This window comes from Periophthalmus magnuspinnatus, chromosome 20 (genome assembly GCF_009829125.3).
Source record: "Periophthalmus magnuspinnatus isolate fPerMag1 chromosome 20, fPerMag1.2.pri, whole genome shotgun sequence".
In the NCBI taxonomy this organism is placed as follows: domain Eukaryota; kingdom Metazoa; phylum Chordata; class Actinopteri; order Gobiiformes; family Gobiidae; genus Periophthalmus; species Periophthalmus magnuspinnatus.
The window spans coordinates 17,381,801-17,408,869 of NC_047145.1; the positions used below are offsets into that span (position 1 = coordinate 17,381,801).

General features: G+C 40.4%; 1 protein-coding gene across 1 annotated transcript in view; it reads right to left on the reverse strand.

Annotated features, from left to right (window-relative positions):
* Positions 1–27,069, reverse strand: part of stau2 (staufen double-stranded RNA binding protein 2) — a 56,627-nt gene that overhangs the window by 28,573 nt on the left and 985 nt on the right. The window contains exons 2-11 of the mRNA XM_033985994.2: positions 26,486–26,699; positions 26,107–26,237; positions 25,862–26,021; positions 25,063–25,198; positions 11,734–11,893; positions 9,377–9,484; positions 4,865–5,077; positions 4,497–4,634; positions 2,907–3,035; positions 878–935 (exon numbers count right to left, since the gene is read on the reverse strand). Coding sequence (XP_033841885.1) covers positions 878–935; positions 2,907–3,035; positions 4,497–4,634; positions 4,865–5,077; positions 9,377–9,484; positions 11,734–11,893; positions 25,063–25,198; positions 25,862–26,021; positions 26,107–26,237; positions 26,486–26,690 — 1,438 coding nt within the window. The 5' untranslated portion in view covers positions 26,691–26,699. The remainder of the gene's footprint in view (positions 1–877; positions 936–2,906; positions 3,036–4,496; positions 4,635–4,864; positions 5,078–9,376; positions 9,485–11,733; positions 11,894–25,062; positions 25,199–25,861; positions 26,022–26,106; positions 26,238–26,485; positions 26,700–27,069) is intronic.

A 27,069-nucleotide genomic window follows, 5' to 3' on the forward strand; every position in this document is an offset into this window, starting at 1 on the left:
CAGCCCCACCCCATCTATAAAATGAGACATCCCATAGGGGTTTCACACACAATCATAAATCCTATTTTGTATTTGTCTATGCTTGGAAACTGTGACAGGATGCTTTGCTTCTACTGAAGTGATGACTATGGAGGTTGTCTTTGGTAAGTTATTGCTCCCTTTGTGCAAATTTAGGGGAGGGTCATATAGTTTAAACGAAGAATGTTGGCCTCATAGCTAATGTGAAAACTGCACTTGACAGGCTTGAACCTAACATATAAACAAGTTCCTAAATTGTGACAGATTTAATTACATTACACTTACAAAAAACTTTAAATCGAATATTCATTTGGAATACTACATGGGCAAGTAAAATCAGCAAGTAGAAAAATATTTACTTGTATATTTTATAATTATTCTTAATAATATACAAAAATTACTATTTAACTTACATATATACTTACTTGTTATGTACTTTCACAACTTTTGCTCAACTCTTCTGCCCACTGCCTATATCAAAGAGACTTATTTTGTCTACAGCAGGTATTACCCACATTAAAAGTTTTAAATCCCAATCCTATCTCAGTGTGTTTGGTCTGCATATGTGCATGCATCTTTAGCTCCTTTATCCTTGTGCGCTAATCCTAAGTGAAAGCCTAAATTTTTGTTGCACAGGAAGGCAGAGGGGGGCGGACTCCCTGGTGGGCCTCAACGCACCCATCCCGTATAAGCCGTATATGAATAAGACTGAATTCGCAGGCTCCCCACGAGGACGCCAGGTCTATTAAGCTGACAGTCAGAGCCCCATTGACCAGTCAGAGAGATTAAACGCCGGGCCATCTCGCTGGATAAACCCACCTGCGGAACAGAGAAGGAAACCAGGAGCGCTCATACTCACTGTTACTTGTGGCTTCGGTAAATGGCGCCTTTTGTCCATTCCAGCCTTTGTTGTCCATCTATAGTTATAAGAAGAGAGGCAGGGAGAAGGGGAGGGGAGGTAAGAGAGATGTCAAGTTTTTCAACAGACAGCTCCTTCACGCATGTCAGAGGAGTTCCTTCCTACTGTTTGGCCCACAAAGAGACGAGCGCTCACAGGAGGGGATGCTTAAGAAGCCTAGTGTCTCAGCCAACTACTTAATTAGGGGGGTTGTCACTGTTTAGGAGCTAAAAAGGGATCCCATTCAACGTGTGCAGCGGTAATTGCCTGCCTATACATGCATTTAAAGACACATGAAGCAAAGTAAAAATATTGAATGGTAAACAGCAGCTTGAAAAAGCAGCTTGTGTTCTTGAACTATCACTCTTCTGGTTTTTGAAACTGCATGAGGAAGGCCATCATGTAACCATTTTTAAAGGTCCCATATTACGATATTTTCTGATGTATGTTATATTATATATCAAAAACATACCTGGAGTTGTGTTTTGTTTCATTCACACAAGTTTAACACACAAACCCTGCACATTTAGGCTGTGTTCTTCTCTCAAACGGAAAACATCGGTTCCATCTTGTGATGTCACATGGTAATACAGGAAGTGTTCCACTATGGAACATGTATGGAGTTTTCAAACTCCATACACCTTCACTAGAATCATTTGGATAATTTCAGGCCTGGAACTGGAAGCTCTACTGAACTAAAGGTAAAAGGAAGCTGTTAACTTGAAAACTATCGCTTCATGACATCAGAAGATGGAATAGAGCATTTTAAGCTTTAAAGATGTAGACAGACTAATAAAAAATACAACTCCAGGTATACCGTAATTTTGATGAGGTTGCAAGATTATAACATGGCTTAAAGCTTATAATAGTCAATTTTGCATAATATAACAGATTTAATCTATAATAGTGTAATTATTTTTCATCTAACTGCACAGTCTTGTCTTTAGGTATTTGTGCCTTGACTTGTATGTAGAAATGGGCAGTGAATAGCTTAAAAATCAGGAGTCGACTTTCTATCCCAATAGGAGCAACTCCTCATATGTATCTTCATGGTATGGCAGCTTGGAGGAGATATATGCTGCACCACATATCTAACTAATGAGCTGTCTAGGGAGCGATGCACACTCTCAGATTTAAGTTATGTAACTTCAGTTTTATCTGATCAGAGGTGACTAAAAATTATGGTGATCAATGGTAGGCTTGCAAAAACACTGGCAGTTCATATGATCTTGACGGACTACATAATTGGCTGAGCGTGTCAGAATGGAGACTAAACTGGAGAATTGAGGATCTTGGATTCAGAGCAGGACCGTATAGATGAGCTACAAGGTTTATGTAAGGCGTTCACATCCAGCTCCACATGGTTTGAATTGTAAGTTCTTTGTATATAGCTAGAGGTGTTTGGAGTGGGTTTCACAACTGCCCTAAAGGTAAGGACTGTTAAGTATAACTATTAATAAACAAAACCACATGACTTCATTGATAATTATGTGTTTGAGATACATTTTTTCTTTCCTAGAAATAGTTCAAGAAAATGCACAACATTGCCTCAAGTGTCCCAGATAGAAATTCATGTTGTTGACTGACTAAACCATCCAGCAGGTTTGAATATGATGTTGATGTATTTAGAATCATGTTGAATATTCTTATAATATTGTCACTGCAATTAAGACTAGACCAGCAGTGCAGATTTCTAAAATGTGGTACCCAAACAGCCAACTGTTTGTCTATGTTTTATCCATTTCTTTTAACTTAATAGAAAAAGTTTAGTTTAAATAATAGTGTAAAGAATTTATTGATTAAGTGGACCATTTATTGATTAAGTGGCATTTACTGACAAATATACACCACAACTGTAGCTTGAATTAAGATTTTACATGTTCCTTTACTACAGCCAGGAGTGAGTTGTGCAGCTAGTAGTTTAGTTATCTTCTCTCGTTACTAAGATCTACGGAGGTGAACTACAGAGATGTGTGATGACCGAACATACCTCAGTGGGGCTCGGTGTTACTGTGGAGGCCTTGTATCCCAGCTGCAGGAGCATTGCCTCAGCTGCGTTGCGTTTGGCCACTTTCTTGTTAGGTCCCGTTCCCGTGGCAACTTCATTATTCACTTTCACCTAAACGTTAAAGCAAAAGCAATGGTCAAAACAAAAGTCAGTGTAATCTGTGTTACTATAATTTCTGTGTAAGTATGAGTTAGCAACACAATTTCTATTCAATAAGTGTTTAGTTTGTCAATTCCAAAACATAAAACCTGTTGACATAGGATGTAAACAAACTATTTCAAAGGGAATTTCAGCTGTCGTTGTGTTTTGCAAATAGACAATTATACTGTACAAATTACCCTGTTGATGCCAAGCGCTGTAAAAGAACAGAGCGTATAAACGCAAGAATGGTTTGACATGTCCACAAATGTTTAGCAGGATCAAGACGAACTCACAATACAAGGTGATGACTGACTGAAACAATTTCATAGTTTCATGAAAGAACAGCTGCAGAAGCTTACATTGAGGAGACAATGTGATTAATAATAAATATAAACTATAGTTACAGGAAGAGGGGCTTACCAGTAGTATAGTATTGAGCAGATAGTAAATAGAATAACACAGACAAGTTGCTGTGTGTGCATAAGAAGCATGGAGAATAGGTTTGAAGCAGTGCCTGACGCTAAAGGATTTGTCTTCATATGAAAAACAAGGATTAAGGGCTGAGACAGATCCAATAAGAAGAAAAAAGACCAGATATTTTTGCAAAAACAGTAACTTGAATTTTGTAACAGAAAATTTCAATTCTAGTCTTTTTAATGATCTGACATTAAATGCGTGACCACCCTACTCTTCAGGCAATGATAAACAAAGCAAATTGGTGTGATCTGATGAGATTTCCCATCATCCAAAGCCCCTGCTCCATTTACTGGCTAATAAACAGCACTCATCCGTAACTTATTCCAAGGTTAAAGGTCGATTCTTCGGCGAGAGCATGAAATTTCTATTCTGTTAATGAATGCTGGCTCCAGTTTGTACGGGCCACACTCTTCACTGCATAGTACAGTCTGTGCATTCTTGTAAACAAAAGCTTGAAATGGTGAATTTACGACTTCACTACTGGAAATCAACACAAGCTATAAAGATTGAATAGTGTAGACTCCAAACTAAATTTTAAACACAAATGCAGCCAAGATAAATTATGAGACTTCGTTGCTGAATATAGTAAAGTGCTCCAGTCGTAAGTTGCTCTGGCTGTAAAGCTTTTATTTGAGTATTTCTAAGATACTGCCTTGAAGGGCTGGCATTTTAAAACACATTTCCAATTTGTAGAGACCAGCACTAAAGACAGAAATAGGATACTGCATCAGTCCCCAGAGAAAAATGTAGCATTATATAATGGAGCGGTGGCTGCCTCTGGCCAGACACAGGATTTATTTTTGGTCTTGTTCTGATCAGAAACACAGCTGGTACATAGCTGGGTTAAGGTTTATGATTATTAAGACTTAACTGATTGTGTTATTGTGTTGTGTTATTATGTGACTTTTTATATTTAGTAATAATTAAAAAAAGTAAATAAAGTATACAATTTACCTGCATAATGAACTCCCTGCGACGGGGCATCCCCCTCTCTGAGAGCAGCACGTACTCCGGCTCCTTCTCCTTTTTGGCCTGTTGGATCTGGGCCAGTCGGCTGATCGGATTCATGCCTTGGCCATAGTCTGGTCCTGTCTTCATGGAAATAAAAAGGAAGCGTTCGATTTCAGCCATCGCAGACACCTTATCTTTCTATCACAACTGTATTCACTCTAGTGAGTCTGAACTGATAAGAGGTCTTCATGTTTCAAGGCTTTATACACCTGACTTGAACGGAAATTAGAGGAATTGTCAGTATCAGATAGATGTAAAAAGGGATTAGACAGGAAATTGGGAGTACCCCCACACATGTTCTATTGTAATACCTTTAGGATGGTCTTGGTGCGTTTCTTGTAATGTGTTTTGGGTTTCTCCACAACAGGGATAAAGGGCAGCTTCTTCAGGTCCTGCAGAATGGACAGTGCGGCACGTTTCTTGGACAGTTTCTTGCTGTTGCCTTCGCCCTCAGCACTGAATTCCCCCACGGTCACCCGAGTCAGGAAGCTCTTCATGTGAGGAGGGCCACTCTCCTTCAACACCTGCAGAGGACAGCATCGCAAATATACTGTTCAAATAAAATGTCCCCTGTCCCCAAGCCAGCCACCTGTGCGCATTAACATGCCTTCTGTCATTTATGTGGGTAAACTGAGAAACGTAATTGGTGAATCCAATTTTGTTAAAGCAGAGACAAGAAGCAGAGACAGGATATAACAACCCAACTGTTGAGTGAATAAATAAAAAAATGCTAGAACAAAAATGCAACAAAAATCTGTTAATGCAATTATCTAGGCATTCAGCAAGCCAAAGCAGAAAGTCATTAACTTGATTAAGTTCTTTTGCCTGACCTAGTTTACAAACATCCATTATTCCTGAGGGAGTATTTATCACAAGTCTAATCACAGTCATTTGCTCTTAATAATGCACAGCTCGAGCAGAAGTTTGTGGGCGTACATTTAATCAAGATTTTTGTACACCACTTCACATCGCCAGGTGGCCCAGAACATCTGTGCCTCGCCCATAAGTGCATGTTATTCATATACCCAGCACCGATGTCCAAAGACACTTGAAAACTAACATGTTCCTAGATGACAGTCTCTAGTGATGAGGGCTCAGTTTCCTTCCTCTAGTCTCTGGTCACCTGGGAGACCTAAAACAAACACCGGCCAGCGTTAGGTCATGCTTTTGCAATCAAATCTACTTCCTGTAAAGCCCAAAAACACTGGGTAACAGGTGGAGCCCTCCCTTCTTCATACGTGGTAAAGTAACTACGGATATAAGCATACAGACACTTCACTTCCAGCACTATGTGATTGATGGGTGAGAGTTTGTTCTGGTTTGTGTAAGCATGTTTCTGTTGCCTTGACATTGCAGACAGCACAAATTGTAGCAATCAGATGCAATCTAGAACAGTTAATACAAACCCAGTGACCGCAAAAATGATTTAATCAATCATGCCGGCTATCTGCATTCCAAAAACGTTCTACATCAACACAGTTTAATTCATGTGTCCAGGAAGAACAATGAGTGACTTGTTCAGGAGCACCTCTTCCCCTTTAAACACCGGTACGGTAGCATTATTAAGACAGTAAAAATAAATGTTCCACATTACCTTTCCATGACATATTCACTCTATCTAGCTGTCCATTTAAAAAGATACATATTTCACTAAACTACAATTAAAACAAAATAGAAGTAGTACAGTATGTGCAAGCAAATTTGTATAATCCTGCACAAAAATACACTGATTCAATTGAGATACACCTACAAAACTTATAAGAAAATGAAAACTATTTAACAAGATGTTTGCTGGGAATAGAACAGCTGTCATCCATAACTTAAGCGGAGTGCTCCGACTCACTCTTGGGATCTGCTCTGGTCTTGATCATCCTTAATACAAGGAAATCTTACATGGCAGCTTGGCACTTTTGAGCCTCTGTCATTGGAGTTGACATGACATGACCTCAAAATCAGCTACTCATCAGTTGACTTCACTTAAGAAATAAATATGATCCTTAGATAAATTATGACATTTGAAGAAAGACAATTGTAAAGCTTTGTATTTTATTTTAACTGTACAAGTCCATTAAAGTGCTCAGAACTATTTCAACGATCATGTTCCAAGCAGCAACATTTTATATAAAGTTAAATAACGTCTGGGGACAAAACATTTACTTTCTGTACTTATCTTGCTCAACAATTCTATAATTGTATAATAAATGATTGAACTTTGTACAAAATGTTGCTGCTTGGATATAACCACAATTAACTGCTCAACAATTATAGTCACAATTAACTGACTAGACTGTTGACTGACTGTTCACTGTAGGACTGGACCATTTTGAAAAAATATCTAATTGCAATTTTTCTAACAAGCATTGGAATTACAATTTGCAATGCTTTGATTTATGTTTTCATGACATAATTCTGTTCAGTTCACATTATAAACCCTCCCGGGACATTTGGGGAGAAGACAAAAAATTTAACTACTAAACTAATCCAAGAATCCCACGTACTTTTGTAGAGGTCTAAACTACAGGGTTAGCAGGTTTTGGACATGATTAGACACAATATTTTCTTTTTGTAGAATAAATTATGTTTGATATGTTAAATAAGTGCCAGTATGTTTTCCACTTAAATAATATACTAGTCCTACACCTGTGACATAATGGAAAATTTGAATTTCATTGGCAAGAAAGAGTTGCAAAGCTGAGATCAGGAGAACAACTTCACACAGTCTTGGCTCGGGACAGGAGCAGACGAGCTGTATTCAGTCTTCTGGCAGACGACACGGGATCTGCACCATGCCGATGGGATTTCAGCAATTCCCATTCAACACACCTTACCTAATCTAGTCCAGGCAAACAAACACACAAAAAACGGCTGGCTCATACCAATAACCAGATCAGGTTGTCGACAGGAAGAGTTTGGTAATTCAATGTTGATTTTTTTTTCTTTCTTTTGTTACTGTCGCTTCAATCACTGCTTGGCTTTGGTTTGAACATTAAAACCCTTAGCTGTCTGAGGGGGTGCGTACGAGATCTCAGGTACGGTGGCGGAGCAGGGCAAGACAATGGCATGGACTGGTACAGCAAAGAAAACCTCTTTTGTGATGAGTGGTGGATGGACAGGCCCTAAGGGAACCTGCCTCATGTGAGATGGGAGGTTATTGGCTTTGACATCCGTATTCTGTGTCCTGTTGGAATGGGAGACGATCCATATACAAGCAGAGATTTATAGAATGGGGTGTCTTTGATACCGACACCTGTTTGATATTGCCTGCTGGTGGGTTTTATAGGGAACTATAACGACTTACTGTTGCACCGATGGGAAAGCTGCTGTGCAGCAGTGGTTCATGGGTAAAGTCATACTCAGGTACAGGGTAAAGAACGTGATGTCAGAAAAACAAAAATATTGGTCTCAAAGGTAATGTGATGAATACAGGAAGCATGTGTTTGTGCAGTGCTGCAAGGGTCCAGGATCATGTATGACAGAGATATCACATGACCGAGCACATGGCAGAGCACATGGCAGAGCACATGGCAGAGCACATGACAGAACACAGGGGGCCCAGGATGAGGATGAGGATGCATGTAATGGACCCAAAGGCAGAAAAAATCCACTGAGATTTGAGTCATTGACACTTGGTCTGTAACCACTGCATAGTGACAGTATGTGAGCATGTAGCATGCATCACTCTTGATTATGATGAATTAAAAAAAAGGCACCAGAGGTCTGAAAGGCATTTTTCTGCCAAGAGCAGGATGTAAAATCAAAAATATGATGCAAATAGAACTGAACTCATAGTAGGCATCTCAATAGTACAAATGGGGAACTATGATTACCGGTACCTAATTTGTCATTGAACACAAACAAACTTTACTCAAGACATTTAAAAAATCTAATAATTTAACATTTGCTTGAATCTTTCAGGTGTACTAAACATTAAATAAGATGGATACAAACACACAAAATACAGAAATCTAAAGGCAAGGGTGGAGATTTGCCTCAGGTTTGAAAGCAGAGAAGATGCAGCGGTCTCAGCATGGAGACACTCGGAGGAATGTGTCTGGTTTTATATCCAGCACTTCCACTTTGGGAGGTCTGAAAATGAAAATGCTGACAGTGACACACACATCAGATAATGACTCCACATCAATCCATTTTTAGCTGAAATGATTAACAGCAGCTCTAGGAAGTGCAGCCATGTGACGCGCTAATGAACAAAAATGTTTTAAACTGGCGGGGTGGTGAGAGGGAGAGTTGGTCACTAAAGCGTCCTATTCAGTAAACTGCTGAATAACAAAGTCCCCTTTGATCACCACTCACTGTTATGTCAGGTCTGTCCCAGCAGCTACTGATCTGTGAGTTTTGGAGACAGTGGTTGAGGTGGAAGGGAGGGATCCTACACAGGAAGGGAGGGGGCAGACAGAGTAAACTGAGCCTCCCGTGTTTTTAGCACCTTGTGGAGTGGAGTAAAAGAAGAGGGGATGATCATGGAGAGAATGTGAGTCAGCGTGATATGGAGAAAGCCAAGATCAAGCTAGGCAGGTCATCGGAGGACACACAACTTCTTCACAGTTTCAGTCAAAAAAGAACAAACCATACAGGTGGATTTCTTTCATAGAATATTAAAACACATTTTTGTTATGAAATCAACAATTCACCAGGTTAACTACAGGAGGCCCATTTTCTACAGTTAATCATAATTCACAGCTGATATTTCACAACCATCTGAGATGTGTGAAATATGTTCACTCCTCAAATTTTACATTCCATAACTTTAATATGAAGAATAATAATTAGGAAATTACAACATTAATGTCACATTGGAACATTACCTCAAAGTTGACAGAGAAATTTCTCTTCAAGGCTATTTCATACACCAAGCTAATTTCTGATTTGCTGGCATCTGTGCCTTCTTCGCTGTCTTCTTGTTCTTCTTGGGCCTGAAAAACATAATTGAAAAAAGTTGATATATATTTACAGAAGATTTTAAGAACATTTTTAACACCATCTGAGCCCTGTCATGATACTCATCATGTCCACCTCCATTCACAAGGGACTGACTTGGGTCTGCCCCTCTGGGCCCATCCTGTCCCTGTGTGACTTGATACAGTGCATGATTCATCAGATGGTACCTTAGATTTCACAGGAAGCTGTCACAGAGTGGGTGAATGCATAGGACCTTGACAGAAACTAAATACGTGCTGCTGGATATTCAGTATTGTGACATAAAAGGGTTTCTTCCATAATGTACCAGTCTACCGTTTCACTTCATATTTATATTCATGGACTCCTCAGCACTGCACCTTCGTTTTTTGGAGATTAATAGGGCGATCTGTCTCAAGGCTAGACAACTGAGCAGGAAGACAACCTTCCTCTGACAAAGACAAAATGAAAGTGGTTACTACATACAGTATTGGTGTGATTCAGAAGCAGTGACCTGGGAAAATTAGGTATGATCCTGAACAGTTACTCGTGGCAGCCATCAAAAGATTTCATGGCCAAAACATCAACTGCATTTCAAAAAAAGCCTTCTCCATTCTTCAGAATCTGACTCCTGTTTTTAGGTAAATTTGCTTTGCTATCTACTTGGGTTTATTACTTAGACTGTGCATAGCTCTGATTGAGTCACTGTCCTACTAAGAAAAGTGAAATGTACTTTAATCCTGTGGACCACAAGAGTGACGGATATGACTGAAGACACAATGTGGCACAATTTGTAAAACTAGACCCAGAAACAGCAGCAAACAAAGAGCCCTTTTATACAGTCCAATGCCACAAGACTGCAGGTGAGAGGAGCCAAAACGGTTTGAATAACCTACGGTGCTGCCAGACTCTGAGGATATGGGGTACTTTGATTTCCGGTGGGAGAAGATAACAAAAGTTAGTGACTAAAGCTAAAGGAGAACTCTGGAGTGGTATAGTGATATTGGGGGTAAAAATCTATCCCAGGTGCAAACAAACAGCTTAAATTATACATTACAGTAATTAGAGATGCTGCGGATTTAAACTCAATCTGATGAGAGCAGGTTATGTAGTCATCTTAGTAACTGAAAACATGCTCCCGGCAACAACTGCGGGAGCACAGGCCGATCCGCAGCACAAATCCCTGGACTTTTCATTAGCAGAGAAGTTTTGTACCGGGATGGGGTCAAACACAGGGCCAGCCATGTGGGGTGAGAGCGGTCAGAAGGAAGGAGAGAGCTGCAGGGGTAACTGTATTATGTGAGAAGAATGATGAAGGCTCGAGAGTCAAATAATGATGTATAGTTACTGGAATGACAAGCAGTTTTGCAGTCAAGGTGATATGACAGCATTTGGGTCCTGTCTGAAACTAGACGCAGAAATGTCAAATAAGAAGTTGCCCCAGACTCAACCACATACAATTTGAAGAACTAGAACTAGAACTAAGCCAGGCATAATTTTTTAGTTCAGAGATAGTATACATAGATATCGGTTAAAGTATTTCATGCATTATTTATTATTTAATTGTACCTACAGCTGCCCTGAGGTAGACTATAGTGATGGGTGATACCAGTGATTTTTGTTTCAATCCGATACCAGCACTTATTTTTTTGTAATAAAATGCACTAAAACTCCTTTAGTAGAAGAAATTTACTTTAGGGTAGAGAGAGGCCATCCTTAGTTTCGCTCCACATCAGTTTGAACTGAGTTGAAAAAGAAATGTACGCTCCAATAAAATAAAATATTTCAAATTTTGAAAGAAGAATTTTGAATATCAATACTTTTGCATAAGAATTTATATTTTTTAATACCTCCAACCATCACCAGTCTCTCACACACACACTTATTCACACACAGGTACCGATGGCGCAGATTGGCAGCCTCGCTTCCGTCAGTCTGCCCCAGGGCAGCTGTGGCTACAATAGTAGCTTACCATCACCAAGTGTGGTTATGAATGAATAATGACTATAGTGTAGCGTTTTGAGAGGCTTTGAAAAGTGCATTACAAGTGTAAGCCATTATTATTATTATTATTATCTTGGTTAGAAATGACCCAACTGACCAGGAAAATCAGTGGCGGGCAATAGGGACATTCTTCTAAAACCACACTAACAACTGAACAACTGCAATGTTGAACTCACTGTGATGTACTTTGATTTGTGTTTAAGATTTGCTGTAAATATGAACATTATCATTATCACATTATGATCCCTTGCAGTGTGTTTACCTGTGGAGGCCTTTCGGGGATAGGTTCATTGCGCAGGGCTTGCAAGGCCTTCATAGCTGCATTGTGTCTCGCTGCTTGACGAGTGCGTCCTTCTCCAATGAACTCATGGCTCCCCACAGACAGCTGCACGTAGAAGATCTTAGGAACTGGATAGTGGTACCTGGAGTAAACAAGAGCAACAAAAAAGAAAAGAAAAAAACATATTAATTAAACATGCCAAATTAGTGTTGAAAGGATAATGTTAGATTAATATGTTTACAGGCTGAAGGAGTGAGAGAGCCCCAGGGATTTAAAGCCAAGTTATCAATTCACACATTCCCAAATAAGGGCCCACCACTTCATCAGGGTCAATTACTACACAATAGCCATTTGGCCGGCTGCTTGACGGATGTTTCACTGTTGGATCTCAAAGTAACGGCGGCAAACAAAACCCTGGCACTTATATATCCGCTGCTCTTTCTTCTGGCCTCGAACATAGATTTCCCTCTCTTTCTGTGGGCCCTGACAGAGTGGGACTGAGCTGTCACGCTGCAGATTTAGAGGTCTGTGAGTCCGTGTGGGTGATACCTCCTTCTGGGCCTGGAGCAGAAAGGTTGAGAAATAGTGGGAAACTTAACAAGAGGAAACGTTTTTAATATCAGTCTCACCGATATGTGCCGACGTATAGACTGCATGTGGTAGCTCCCTATAGACAGGCTTAGGAAAAGCAAAGAAATGTGTCTTCATTGGCGCCATGAAACTAATTTATTGGGTAAACAATATGTACTAGGGCCTTGATATTTCAATAGTAGAAATGCTACAACAAAACAAAATATATTAGTAAAATGATATAAGTAGGGATCGTATTTCACATTACAATAAAGTCCGTTCATGAAGCACATTCTTTGATGCTGAAAGAAATTGAATAGTTTCCGAATAAGCCCAAAAGTTGTTCTTGTAATCTTGAAACATGTCTCTTCCTGTATCACAAAGATTTAATTTCCAAAACAACAGTCCACAGTAATTGCCTAAAACAATGCTCTCTGTATATGTCTTTATCATGTCCTGCCCAAAATGAAAAAAACAAAACATTTAACCCATTCTTCCTCTCTTCACACAGAGATATGCACTCCTCCATTCGCCCTCCTCTCCTCCTGGCTACAGAAGCCCGTCTGGGCGGGGCAGGCCTGGCTCTTGCACGTCAAGTGTGGCCCCAGGGTCTCCCAGGACATGCCAAGTGCAACATGGGCCCGAGCCAACAGCGCAGAGCCGCCATGTGAGCAGCTGTGTCTGCAGCGCAGCGTACAGGTGCAGGGGAGGACTGAGAGAGGAGAGGAGAGAGGGAGCATGGAGGGCGACCAGTGGGAGACCCAAACTACAACGTGGGAAAGTAGTGGCTTACACACAGTGTGTTTGCCAAGAACACAAGCACGCACACGCGCTCTCATCAGAATTACTCAGACAAAAAACCAAGGATCACGGCAGTGTGCACCAACCAGTCAAGAAATCAGGATTCCATAGCTGAGTTAGCTGGGCTTTGTTATCACTTATTTTTGTGTTTTTATAACTCCTGCAGGGAGGGAATGGGAGCAGGACACCTGCAGGGTAGCTGTGGAAAAAGACGGCTGCCTGATAATGTGTGGCTTAAGAGAGAGAACAAACAAGAGATGCCACAATTTCATCAAATGATAAGTGATCAGTGTTTAGCAGCAGGTTATGAATCAGGATGAAATGGACTTTGAAGGCAAATGCGTCCCAGCAGCTGTGTTTGAAGTGCAGCACAGTAGTAAAGGTTAGCGTTTAATCATAATCGCTCATAACATAAAAAGGAGGCATCAGACCACACAGACTGCACACAGAGGGAAAGAGAACATTGGACATTTTCTTGAAAGGGCAGGATTGAAACTGTTTACATGCACAATGTCATAAAGGGAAAACTACAAATTGACCATTTCTAAAAGGTCTACATGTCTACACCAAAACAAGTGCAAGTTTGTACATATTAAAAGAACAGCATAAAACCACTCTCTTTGAATGAGAGGGAGCGGTAAGAGCAAAAGTATGACAAAGATTTGGGGGATAAAAAAAACTAAAATGTTGGAAAGGGTCTCTCCTCCACCAGCTGTACTTTTTTCCAATCTGCTGCCAGATCTTCACTTGTGTTCCCTCCTACTCCTTCGGTCCATACTTCATGTGTGTGTCCACAAGTGATTGCTCTGCTTTCCTTCTGCCTCACGCGATTGCTAATGTAAGAAAGACATCGTGGTGTGAGAAGACAGTGTAGTCAAGTAAACATTAGGCCCAAAACACCAGTGTCATGGCGTCGGGAAGTAGTTTTCTTCAGCATGTAGGGTTTGGAAACCACTAATACACACAGGAACAGAGCAAGAAATGTCTTGGTAAAGCAGAAGTTTCACGTGAGGGGAATACAAAAACAAAGAGAAAAGTGAAAAAGCACAAAAGGTGGTTTGAATGACAATACCTCAAACACATTGCAAATTGCTAATAATAACAGGAAAATGCTTTATTGTCCTTCATAAGAATAAACAGACTAGGTATGGTCAGAACTACCTACAGTGCTGTGAAAAAGTATTTACCCCCTTCCAGATTTTACTTTTTTGCATATCTGTCACACTTAACTGTTTCAGATCATCAAACAGATTTAAATATTAAACAAAGATAACTGAAGTAAACATAAGAGAAAAATACTATCCAAACCTGCATGATCCTGTGTAAAAAAGTAATTGCCCCCCTTGTTAAATAATGAGGTAACTGATTAATCATATTATTGTGGAAAGCGGAGTTCAATTTCATAGCCACACCCAGGCCTGATTGTTGCCAGACCTTTCAAATAAAAAAAAATCACTAACTAGAACCTGTCTGACAAGGTGAAGTAGGCCATACTGAACCCAAGACATCATGCCGCAATCAAAAGAAATTCAGGAGTAGGGATGGGATGATATACGATGGTGAGCAATGAATTGTTGGATTTTTTAGTAATCATGATCATCGCACACGATTATAATCGCCTTTACGGCACCAGACTGCCTCATGTTTCCGGTTTTAATACAATGTTTAGTTGTTAGTTCTGGTGTTTGCCCACAAGGGGGCCCTCTATCAAAGCAATGGAACTTGTTAGCTTCTGTGCCTGTTCTGAATTGGGGATGGTTCTTCACCACCGTCAGTCACCGTCGTGGCTAGTGGGTAGTGGATCTGGATCCAGATGATGCCACACATTTATATCCTCTATTCAAGAACGTGAAGTCTGATGTAAGGAAAAAAAAAAAACAATAAAGGTGATCGCTCAGACACCTGCAAATTGTATGGTAATTGATGTTTTAGTGACTTTTTAAAAAACTGTAAACCTTGGTTTAATAATTATTGTGATAATGTTGTTAATTTCGATTATTTTGGTCAAAATAATCGTGAGTCCAAATTTTAGTATTGTCCCATCTCTATTAAGGAGCGAATAAGACAAGTAATTGACAAAAGGTTACAAAGCCATTTCTAAATCTTTGGGACTCCAGTGAACTATGGTGAGAGTCATTATTGGTGGCAACAGTGGCTCTGTGGTTAGAGTGTTGGTCCCCCAACCCGAAGGTCAGATGATCGAGTCCCACTCGGACCAAGTTCTGTCGTTGTGTCCTTAGGCAAGACACTTCACCCACATTGCCTAGTATGAAAGTGGTGTGTGCACGAATGATAGGTGGTGGTCGGAGGGGCCGATGGCGCAGATTGGCAGCCTCGCTTCCGTCAGTCTGCCCCAGGGTACTGGAGAGGAGAATCAGACTGATAGTCAAATTTAGGAGGAGCAGTGCAGTTTTTGTCCTGGTCGTGGAACACTGCACCAGCTCTACAGTTAGGAGTTTGCCCAATCTGTCCACATGTGTTTTGTGAATCTGGAGAAGGCATTTGAGAGGGGGACTTCTGGTGTCCTTTGGGGGGTGCTCAGGGAGCATGGGGTCCGGGGCCCTTTTCTAAGGGCTGTCCAGTCCTTGTGTTCGCATTGCCGAACACAGCTCCTGAGATCAGACCTCTTCCCAGTGCATGTTGGACTCCGCCAGGGCTGCCCTCTGTCACTGGTTCTGGTTCTGTTCATTGTATTTATGGATAGAATTTATCGGCGCAACCAGGAGCCGGAGCAGGTCCAGTTTGGGAACCACAGGATCTCATCTCTGCTGTTTGCAGATGATGTTGTCCTGATGGTTTCATCGAGCCGGGACCTGCAGCAGGCACTGGGGCAGTTTTGCAGCTGAGTGTGAAGCGGCTGGGATGAGAACCAGCTCCTCCAAATCCGAGCCCATGGTTCCCGACTGGAAAAAGGTGGCTTGCCCTCTCTGGGTGGGTGGTGAGTCCTTGCCTCAAGTGGAGGAGTTCAAGTATCTCGGGGTCTTGTTCAGAGTGAGGAAAGGATGGAGCGAGACATTGACAGACGGATCGGTGCAGCATCTGCAGTGATGCGGTCGCTGTATCGGTCTGTTGTGGTAAAGAAGGAGTTGAGCCTCCTCCGCAGAGTGGCCGGGTGCACCCTTAGGGATAGGGTGAGGAGCTTGGCCACACGGAAGGAGCTCGGAGTAGAGCCACTGCTCCTACACATCGAGAGGAGCCAGCTGAGGTGGCTCGGGCATTTGCTCAGGATGCCTCCTGGACGCCTCCCTAGGGAGGTTTTCTGGCCATTTCCCACAAGGAGGAGGCCCTGGGGAAGACAATGTCTCTCGGCTGGCCTGGGAACACCTTATTGTCCCACCGGAGGAACTGAAGGATGTGCTTGGGATGAGGGAAGTCTGGGAGTCCCTGCTTAAGACTGTTGCCCCCACGATCCGGCCCCGGATAAGTGGAAGAAAATGGATGGATGGACATATAGGCCTGTCATAATAATTACTATGTTGACTTGATCATTTGATTGTTCAATATATGAAAGCTGGAACAGTATTTTTTGTACAATTGTACAATTTCTTTGCAGAAATGGTGATATTTCTTATATTTTCTTAAGATTTGAGCTGTAGAGGGTAGAATAAGTGACCTCTATGGCCAATTACTGCTTCACTCTGTTATTTATGTGCTGCAATTCAGGCCTTTTAATAAGACTGTCTATTTAAAAATAGTTTATTGGGATTATCTTCCAAAAAATATTGTTGAAGTAAATATAGACAATCATACTGAAATCAAATCAGAAAGCAGAATCCCCCAAAAAGTATTATAAACAGTATTGTTATAAAATATGAGCTGCAACACTTTAGTAGTTAGTATTTATCATGACAGGCCTAGTTTCAATATTATCTTTTATCGTTATACATTTACATTTATCATGCTTCAAAATGTGTTATTGTGACAGGCCTAACTACCCAACTAGAGGATTAGCCTATTGCATCAGTTTATGTCAGGGGTGCCCAAACCCTTTTCACCGAGGGCTATATGTCGAAAAATATTCAACACGGAGGGCCACAGGCCAGTGGGCAATACAGTGGATAATTCAGAAGGTGCATTTATGTTTCACAATTTACTTAATTAGTTTAATATCTGCAGAGGCAGAGGTGTTGAGTTTGTTATGCAAGTAGCATTAGGAGATCAACTATTGCCTTAGTAGTTGACTAGTAAGCAATTTTGTTGATCAAATGGTCAAATAGTAAAATGACTGAGACATTTGACTGTTGTACATTGGGATTTAATACATTTTAACCAAATAATGAGAATGAAGGCTTGTAGATGGAGAATATTTACAAATAACGTGTATTATTGATGAAAATGGGAAATTAGGTATTTTTTGCCATTTAACATGATAATTTTATATCTTTTGCATGTGTTTTAAATTCTGTGAAATCCAGATAATGATTAACGATTATTAATAACCAACTACTCAGATTAATTGTTGCAGATTTCTTTAGCATACAAAGCGGAAGACGCAAAGCAGACCTGCGAATCTTCCCCTGTCAACAAGTGTTACTGTTCCAGAGTCATGTAGCGCTGGCTTACATAACTTACGGTATTTCAATTAACTTGTCCAAGCTGACAGTGCTCATTGTTTGTTCTGTTTGTTGTGGTTTTGTGGCAGAGAACGAGATTAAAGCCCTCTGTACTAGGCCTGTAATAAGAGCGGGTGTCATTGGCCTCCTTGGGTGACTGCTGCATGAGAAGTCACATCCCGGCACATGAAAGCTAGTCTACAGCGCCTGTCGTCCTATTATTTTGGGCAATAATAGCACATTAAGCAGGGTGATTTACTGCTCTGGGGTTGACAAGTAGCATGAGAATAAATGCAAATGTTTTACTAAGCGAAAAAACTTGGCTTCTGCTGCAATAGTAATAAAAAGAACAGCTTGAAAATAATGGTTATTGCAGCTATTATTTCTACACTGACTGAAAACAAGGATTGCATGAATAATAATGCATTGAACAAGATCACAGACTAATTATGACCTTGTGGATTTTTGTGACGAAGCAAAAACAACTGAAAATGCTTAATCCTTTCTGGTGTGTTAGTGCCAGGTCTTCAGCCTGCAGCTGGCTGGAGATCAGAATAAAATTAGATCCTGTGGTCCTCATTAAGATCATTACAAATGGAACCTGCTGTTTTATATTCATTGTCATTAACTTCTCAGGCCAGTCCAAAATTTCAGTATGTTTTAGAAGAAAAAGACTTGACTCCCCTCAGTAAGTTTAAAAGAATAAAAGCCAGAACAGTTACAGCACAGGGGCAAGAATCCGAGATCCCAATAGTAAATATTTCAAGCAAAGACTTAAACCAAAGCACACAAAGGATACATTTGTGATAGAAGTGTTGTATTTCACAGTCTTTTTTTCCTTTTCCAAAAACAGGTCCAGCAACAGTAAGGTGAGGGTGGTACAGCACATATAGGTTAGTCTGCTGAGTAATGTGGCAGGAAGAATGATCTGCAAGAGACTGACCATTCAGTAGAGCCTGGCAAGCCTTTTAATTTAGGGCCTCTTAAGACTGTAAGACAATAACATTTCCTAACCAAAAAGGAATGGAAAGATGACATAAAAAAACAAAAAAACGATGGGCATGTACAAGTAAACTACACTCTACACACTAGACGGATGCAGGGCTGAGCAAATGCCGAAAGACAGCCAGTAGCCGGCAAGATTAAAAACCCTTACATTACCTTGCTTTTGTAATCAAATACCAAAGACTGAAATTTTGAAGGCTGTAATTACAGCACCACATCACATCCATCCAATGTCACTTTCAAGCCTTGTTCAGATCAGGCATTATCCCTCGTGATGTGCTCAGAGGAGGAAAACAACATGTGGACAGGTTTAGAGCATCCTCACTGCATCTTCAGATCCAATTATCTGTGTGGCACTGCATACATTAGAGGTGGCCTTGGAGATGTCCTGAACATAAGTGAACAATATATTTACGTCACCATCAGAATACTGACTATACTGTTATATTGCAGTACATTGTTCAATATACACTGTCTGGCCAAAAAAAAAAAAAAAAAAAAAAAAAAAGGCCACATACTCTAATTATAACTAATTTCGTTGGACCACCTTTAACTTTGATTATGTCATGCATTCGGCTGTGGCATTGTTTTGATTTTGCTTCTGAAATGTCACAACATTTATTTCCATTCAGTGTTGCATTCATTTTTCAACAAGAGGTTGCATTGATGATGGTCGAGTCTGACCGCTGCACAAAGCCTTCTCCAGCATATCCCAAAGATTCTCAACGGGGTTAAGGTCTGGACTCTGTGGTGGACAATCCATGTGTGAAAATGATGTCTCATGCTCCCTGAACCACTCTTTCACAATTTGAGTCCGATGTATCCTGGCATTGTCATCTTGGAATATGCCTATGCCATCAGGGAAGAAAAAAATCCATTGATGTAATAACCTGGTCATTCGGTATATTCAGGTGTCAGCTGACCTCATTCTTTGAGCATAGACTGTTGCTGAACCTAGACCTGACCAACTGCAGCAACCGCAACCTATTTGCTTAGTTAAATCCAGGTGGCGACTTTTTTTTAGCCAGGCAGTGTATGAAAGCTGGAACAGCCTTTTCAGGTCTCTTTTATTGTTTGTACATTTTTTTGTACAAGTAGGAACCTGAATCCCTACCAGTACCAAAGCAAACCTACTTTAATACTTTTTCATCTAAAGATAACATTTTAGCTAAATAAGTTGAATAAGTAAATTCAGTGACTCTTTATCAACTCAAACTTGTGTGTATTGTGTATTTATTCATGGCAGCTCATGTTTTATTTAGAATATGTTTTATTTAAAAATGTATTTACTGAGAGTACCCTGCTTAAAGGTTATTGTATCCATGGCATAAAGTAGTTTCAATATTATAATTTAGTGGACAACACCAAAATGGAAAAAGCTAAAACAAACTGAGGGAAGAATTGCAACTTGCTGTGATAAACGACATCTGTTCCCAACATAGCATTTATTTTGAAGCCAAACAATGACAAACTGTGTGTAAAAGGGAAGTCCATTCTTAAAAAACGGTCATTGAGAGAAGAAAAGAAAACATGCGTCAATGCCCAGCGGAATAGAAAAGAACCTAAAGCCCACCTGAGAGGAGCGCCTGAATCAGTCTCAACACAAAAAGGTCCTGACAAGAGATTCTGCACTGGGTTCTTTTTGTATTGTGGGGAGGGCCATTGTCTGTAATAGTCGTGTTTGTACTGACGTGATGATTATATGAAAAGTAGCCTGACTCATACAACCATTGAAAAGTGCTTTTAATGCCTTGTACATAGCGGTAAGACAATCATTTTACTCATAGTGCAAAGAGGAAAATTAGGAGAGGAAACACAAATTCTCATTGTATTTCAGAGAAAGAAGATAAAAGCACATGGCTAGTGTGTCACTACAGGAGTACAAATCATCCCAGGCGTATGTTTACATTGGACCACTACTCCAGTGCTCCTCCCCCAAAGTCTCTTCAATAAAACACTGTTTTATGAGTTTACACCCATTTGTACAATTTGGACAGATTATCCTTTGTTCTGGAAAATCGCCCAACACAATTTATGAAGTGGAGAATCAGATAGCATACATCTGACAGAATGTAGCTGATTTACTAGTGATTCTGGATGCATTTTCGTCCTGAGTAATGCAATAAACTGCTCTTCCTCTGATGTCTCTACCTTGTGGGCTTTGGCAAGCTTGTGAGGTTTCGAGCACCGATGACAAGACAGATAAAAGAAAACATAACTGAGGAATGCTAGCTGTTTGACCAAGAAGTACATTGTGTCCTGGTTATGCTATATGAGATTTTAAATCCCACTAGGCCGGCAAGGGGCTCTATCAAATAAACTAAATGTGAATTGTGTGTGTGTGTGTGTGTGTGGGTGGGGGTGTGTGTGTGGGTGGGTGTGTGTGTGTGTGGGGGGGGGGGGGGTCTGCGTGTTTGAGGACATCTGATGCTGGGATGAGAAGAAACACTGAATATAGAAAAGGCCTTATGGGCAGATTTGTCTTGCTCAGTGAGACAGGTTGGCCCAATTAGAAAAAGTAGATGACAAAGTACATCGCTGAATGTGTGTCTGATGTTATAGTAGAGTGCTGCAGGCATGAGAAGGGTGTAACACTTTTGAAGGATTTTTCCAAGTCGACTCTCTTTATAGACACATGCACACAGATAGACAACGTGAGGATGGCTGTCAAAGCGCTTACAAGGACACTGCTATTTTATTATAAAAATCAGAGTTGAAAATTAAAACTGTTCAAATCAGTACTGTTTTTTAATTGTATGTTTCTGATTTTATTATGCAATGCAAGCTTGACCTGTTGAGCATCTAACCAAGTTATAATTATGTATCCAGTTTATGCAGTTTAAACTTGTCGAGGAGCCTTAACTATAGACTGAAATATGAATAATTAAGAATCCTTTTATTCCAGATCATGTCAGCTTTAGCAGGTTTTACCACCTTAGGACCCAGTGAAGGTGGGATATTTTGTTACTGAAAAAAATGTTTTGAGAGTTGCACGACGATTCAATTATGATTTTGATCCAATTGAAATGAAGGGTTAAGGTTTTCATTATAGTTTAAAATGCCTGAAAAAAGTATCATATTTAAGTTCTGAAGTTATGGTGTGGAGTAGGCGTGCAGACCACTACCTAGTCAAGATTTTGTTAGAGAGGCTGTTATGTTTTGATTCTAGCTTTGTGCGTGTCTCTGTATTGCTCTTGGAATAAAGGTTTGTACACTGGCTATATGAAAATGCTGCAGAAATATGGATTGTTTGGAGCTGGGTTTAAACACATCTTACTGTATTGACTTCTTCACATTGTGCACAGTTTCTAAGTCAATAAAGCCTACTCCTGTCTTGGGCGTCAGGTCTGCAGTATTAAGCCTTGTTATCTAAATAGCTGCTGCAGTGTGCTCTTCACAACAGCACTCTGCATTTTTTGAGGCCAAGGACAAAGTAAATTAGTTATATAAAATAGCTAATTTACTTACTTCAACTTACTAACTATTACTAACACTATTAATGAGTGATGAATAAGTTGTTTGTATCTAGAAAGACAAGTCAATTTTATTACCCCTACAGTAGAAAAGGAATGAGGAAAGAAATGCCATATGATATGCCCAGTTGACCATGCCCTGGAGGGTTGGAATACTTTTTTTTTTTTTTTTTTACTTAAAATAAAAAAAATAAAAATATTCAACTGAAGCATCTTTGGTATTAAATATTTTTGGGTAGTATTGCACGAATGACTTATAAACACGCTTCAGCTGCATCTCTGTTAGTTAACACAAAGTCCTATGTGATGGACACTGGGCAATATATCAAATTATGATTGTAACTGTTCTTTTGAAGATGAGAAAAAAATATCAGGCATAATAAAACTACAAATCTTGTGGCAAAAAGAGCAGATAAAAAATGAACAAACTTATATCGTAATATTTCAGTTAAGAATACGTGATATATCTGCACTTTTGTTGATAATTTTAGGCCTTTTTTTTTTTTTTTTTACATTTGCTTGATATTCTGATACTGAAACCTCAAGTACAATTAAAGACACGTTTAGCCCATTTTGGTTGGATTGCCAAAATATCTTCTGATTATTGTTACATTAGGTACTTACAAACAAAATCTAAATATACATTTTTAACAATATAGCTCACCCCTTAGTCCCTATGAAAGGCCTCTATGAATGGCCCCTATGAGTTTTGAAAGGTGCTTTAGGCATTATTATTCCTTTACTAATTAAATATGTATTCACCTCATAAGGACATATCAGCACAAAGTTCCTCCAGTCTCTACAGTGAAATACTCTGGACCAGATGAGGGGAGGTGGGTGGCTTTAGACCAGACACTGCCTTACTCAAACAGGAAAAGTCCTGTTCTAAATGACTTCCCTGACACAAAGCACAACGTAATCCCTCCACAGAGACCAGGAGGAAACCTCAGATTTGGAGGAGTCCGCGATGAGTCAATGCAAACAGGTGTTCCAATGATAACACAGGAGCGGGGATTGTCCATGAGGGGAGCACTGATGTAACTGCATATCTTGATAACCCAAATATTTTCCTTATTCACTGGTAATGTCTGTGAATCATTTAGGCTTGGTTTCCTAATAATGTTGCACGCCACCTCAGTCAGATATTAGATCAGTTTGAAAAAAAATTAAGAGAAGGAAGAGAATCAGTATTTAGGAATGAACAATGTCCCTGCATTAGGAAGGCCATAATTCTCCAGTTTAAGCGCAGACGTGGATGGTCGGGTATAATGCCAAGACCCTTCACCATAAATAAGATTCATTAAGACACAGATAAATGCACTTTTCATATTATCGCTGTATTTTCTCATCAGGGCACTTTCTGAAGGAATCAATACTGGTCGTGCTGGTGATTAGTGCACTGATGGATCAGAGCCAGGCTGCCCTTTTAATGGGTGGATTCTCCATCAACATGACTCTGGATCACTCTTATTCATCATAATAGGTAAGGACATGGGATATATGGAAACCTTCCCTTGGCTGCAGCATCATTAGGGTGACTGATAGTGGACATAGCCCGTCACTCCAGCACATATTCAGTCATCTTATGAAGAGAATTCATATTCACTTTCATTAATAAAAGCCTTGACCACACTAAAAGAAAGACCTTGTGGAAACATGGATGACCTTGGTGGGACATAAGTGTTTGGAGTGTTCTTGGCGCACACAGCTCCTCTGTCCTGGCAGCATACCTCAGTCACAAAAGTCATCACAGTGACAGATGACATTGACAGACACATGCTGGAAAACAGATTTGCAGCTCTACCCCGCAGACATTTGTCTTGCACCCCCTGTTTGTTCCTGCACGGATCAAATAGAAAAAGATGTGAGCCAGATGCTAGACTGTCTGCTGACGAGACGCAGTTATCCAACACAGCAACTGAATCACATTTTCTGGCATTGTCCATGCATTTTTCTTTGAAATATCTACACATTTAGCAGTGGAAAGTAGCGTCTTGGGATTTTTCGGAGCCACAAAATCATAACAAATGTCTCTTCTACTTTTAGCAGTAAGTTCTATAGCGGCCAATTCACTATATGCAGAATTATTTGAAAACTCTATTCATTAAATTGAAGAAAAGATGTTTCAAAATCTCCTTTATAACTTCAGTGTCCAGAAACATGTTTCTGGAATAAGGAAACACTGCCACCTAGAGGTACTTTGTGAGTTAGCGCAGGCAAACGATCAGTAAATTTATTTATTTCCACCAGGTCCAAATGGTGCCATATAATTCTCCTCTTTTCAAACTGTACGAAATGTTACCATTTTGTTATGAAAATAAGTATAGACCAAGAACTTTAGCACATAATCTATTTTTCTAGTTGAGTAATATTTGGACTTAGACTTTGAATTATCTTTGTGAAGTAACTATATGCGCCCTCTTCAAAACAGGAGGGCTTCCCACACTCCACTGGTTAGTCACCGGCTGATGGATAACATCAAACACCTCCAGAGTCCACCGTACTCACCCGTCTAAGTAATGTTACATCACTTACTGAGAGCTCATCATTAATTGCAGTTCTGTGACACTTTTATGGCGTTGGAGAAATGGCTGAATGGCTCCAGTAAAGCAGACACAAAGTCAAAAGGAAACAAGAAGGTTGACAGAGACTGAGCGTAAGAGGATGTCACGAGGGCACCACGTTTCATCAGTTTGGGAACATATGGGGCGCAGGGTCTGAGCCCGACATACATCGGAGCCCAGGGGGATCAAAGAAACAATGCCGCATGAGGCCACTGGAAATATATCAAGACCTTGTCCAGATAATACTAGTACCAAGACTAACTGTGCAGCCATCCATCTTGGACAGAGAAAATAATTCAAACAGCAGCTAATCTAGTACATGCAGTGATGACAAAGATTGCTTACCTTTGGTTGAACATCCCTCTAAAGTTGTAGTTTGCTCTGTAGTTGGGCATTGGTTTAGGATCCAAAGGCCGGTAGATAGCAGGCTCCCCTCTCTTCATAGCCAGGCCATTCAGCTCCACTGTTGGTGTTATGCTGCCTGCACAAGCCAAAAGCATATGCCAGCACACATTGTCAAACTTTAAATTTATTCCAAAAACATGTGCACCACATTAAATTAAATTGGGGCGACAGTGGCTCAGTGGTTAGAGTGTTGGTCCCCCAACCCGAAGGTCGGAGGATAGAGTCCCGCTCGGACCAAGTTCTGTTGTTGTGTCCTTAGGCAAGACACTTCACCCACATTGCCTAGTATGAAAGTGGTGTGTGCGTGAATGATAGGTGGTGGTCGGAGGGGCCGATGGCGCAGATTGGCAGCCTCGCTTCCGTCAGTCTCCCCAGGGCAGCTGTGGCTACAATAGTAGCTTACCATCACCAAGTGTGGAAATGAATGAATAATGACTATAGTGTAGCGCTTTGAGAGGCTTTGACAAGCCTGTAAAGCGCATTACAAGTGTAAGGCATTATTATTATTATTAAATTCAATACTATAAAATGCACAACAAATAAATTAACAGGGTTTAAAATTCCTACAAAACCCAATAATGCTTAAAAACAGTATAATACAGATCAAATTACACAAAGAAATCAATATGGATTAGATTTCAGAAGTGTGTGTCATGTAAGACGCTACAAAGACTGCAAAATGCCATGTTGCTTAAAACAAGAGAAAGGTAGATAATGAATAATAATGCGATGGTCGTACCTGGGTTACTGTTGATGTCCACTTTTGGGGAGCGTGGCGCGGGCCGGGGGAGCACACTCTCGTCCAGGGCTTTGGCAGCAGTGGAGTGCTGGGCCTTTTTGATGCTGGTGCCTTCAGCTTCCCAGACCTGCTCCCCAAGAGTCAGCTGTACTGTGAAGATCTACAGGAGTAATTACAATTGTCAGTATTCTAGCATAAATTCTGTGGCAACAATACCTGTGAAAAATAGAAAGAAAAAGTGCTACCTTTGCATGTGCAGGCCCTCTCTCATTGAGCAGCTTATACTGTGGCTGGATTCTATTAAAACGGGCTAACTCATTCACCAAACACATTGGAGTTTTCTCTTTAGGGTTTGCCATGTTGTCCTGGGATGGGCCTGGAAAAACATTTTACTATAAATTTTCCTCTCAGAAAGAATAAATACCATTAGATATGATTTAACATAATAATCTCAACTCAGTAATACAAGTTCTAAAAGACACTACATTTTTCTGTTAATAGTTGGTTAAACACACAAGGTGTGTACAGAAATATTTCAAAGGTAAAATGATGTTTATACTAGTCTACACTTGAGTCACTGCTATGGATAATAGCATAGCACACTTGTATGGTGCTGGAGTGTACCTGGTGGTGAAGCAGACACAGGGGTGTCCCCATATCCGCCTGCAGGAGCAGGGCAGCCGGATGTGGGGGCTGGGGCTGGGCTGGTGCCGTTGACAGAGGGCTGCAGACTCAGGGCTCCGGGGCTGGCCACGGCCGCTGCAGGAGCTCCAGGAGAGAGGCCAGGACCAGCCAGGGGTGCCGAGGTCTGTACTTTCACTTGAGCCATGCTCTTTTTCTAGAAATAACAACTAAATGAAAAATGTGTTCTTCAAAAATAGTAGTCTTAACACTCCCAGAAACATTTTGCGATCTATTTTGGCAGATTTGCCATTTGTGGCAGTTTAGTTTTATGTGAAGCTGTATACAAGGCCAGAGTAGACTTCAAACTGGGCAGCCCAGGCCTATCTCACATTCTGATCCAAGGCTAATACAAACAGACAATGTCCCTTTATTGAAGGGGCTTTGCTCATGTTACTGCTGCTGAGCTCTCCAGTAAAAGCAATCCTGTGATGGCTCCAACAAGACAGTAGATGTTTGATTATGTCTTATGTGAAATAGCATGGATGTGTGAATAATTACAAATAAAATGCTTAAATATGTACATT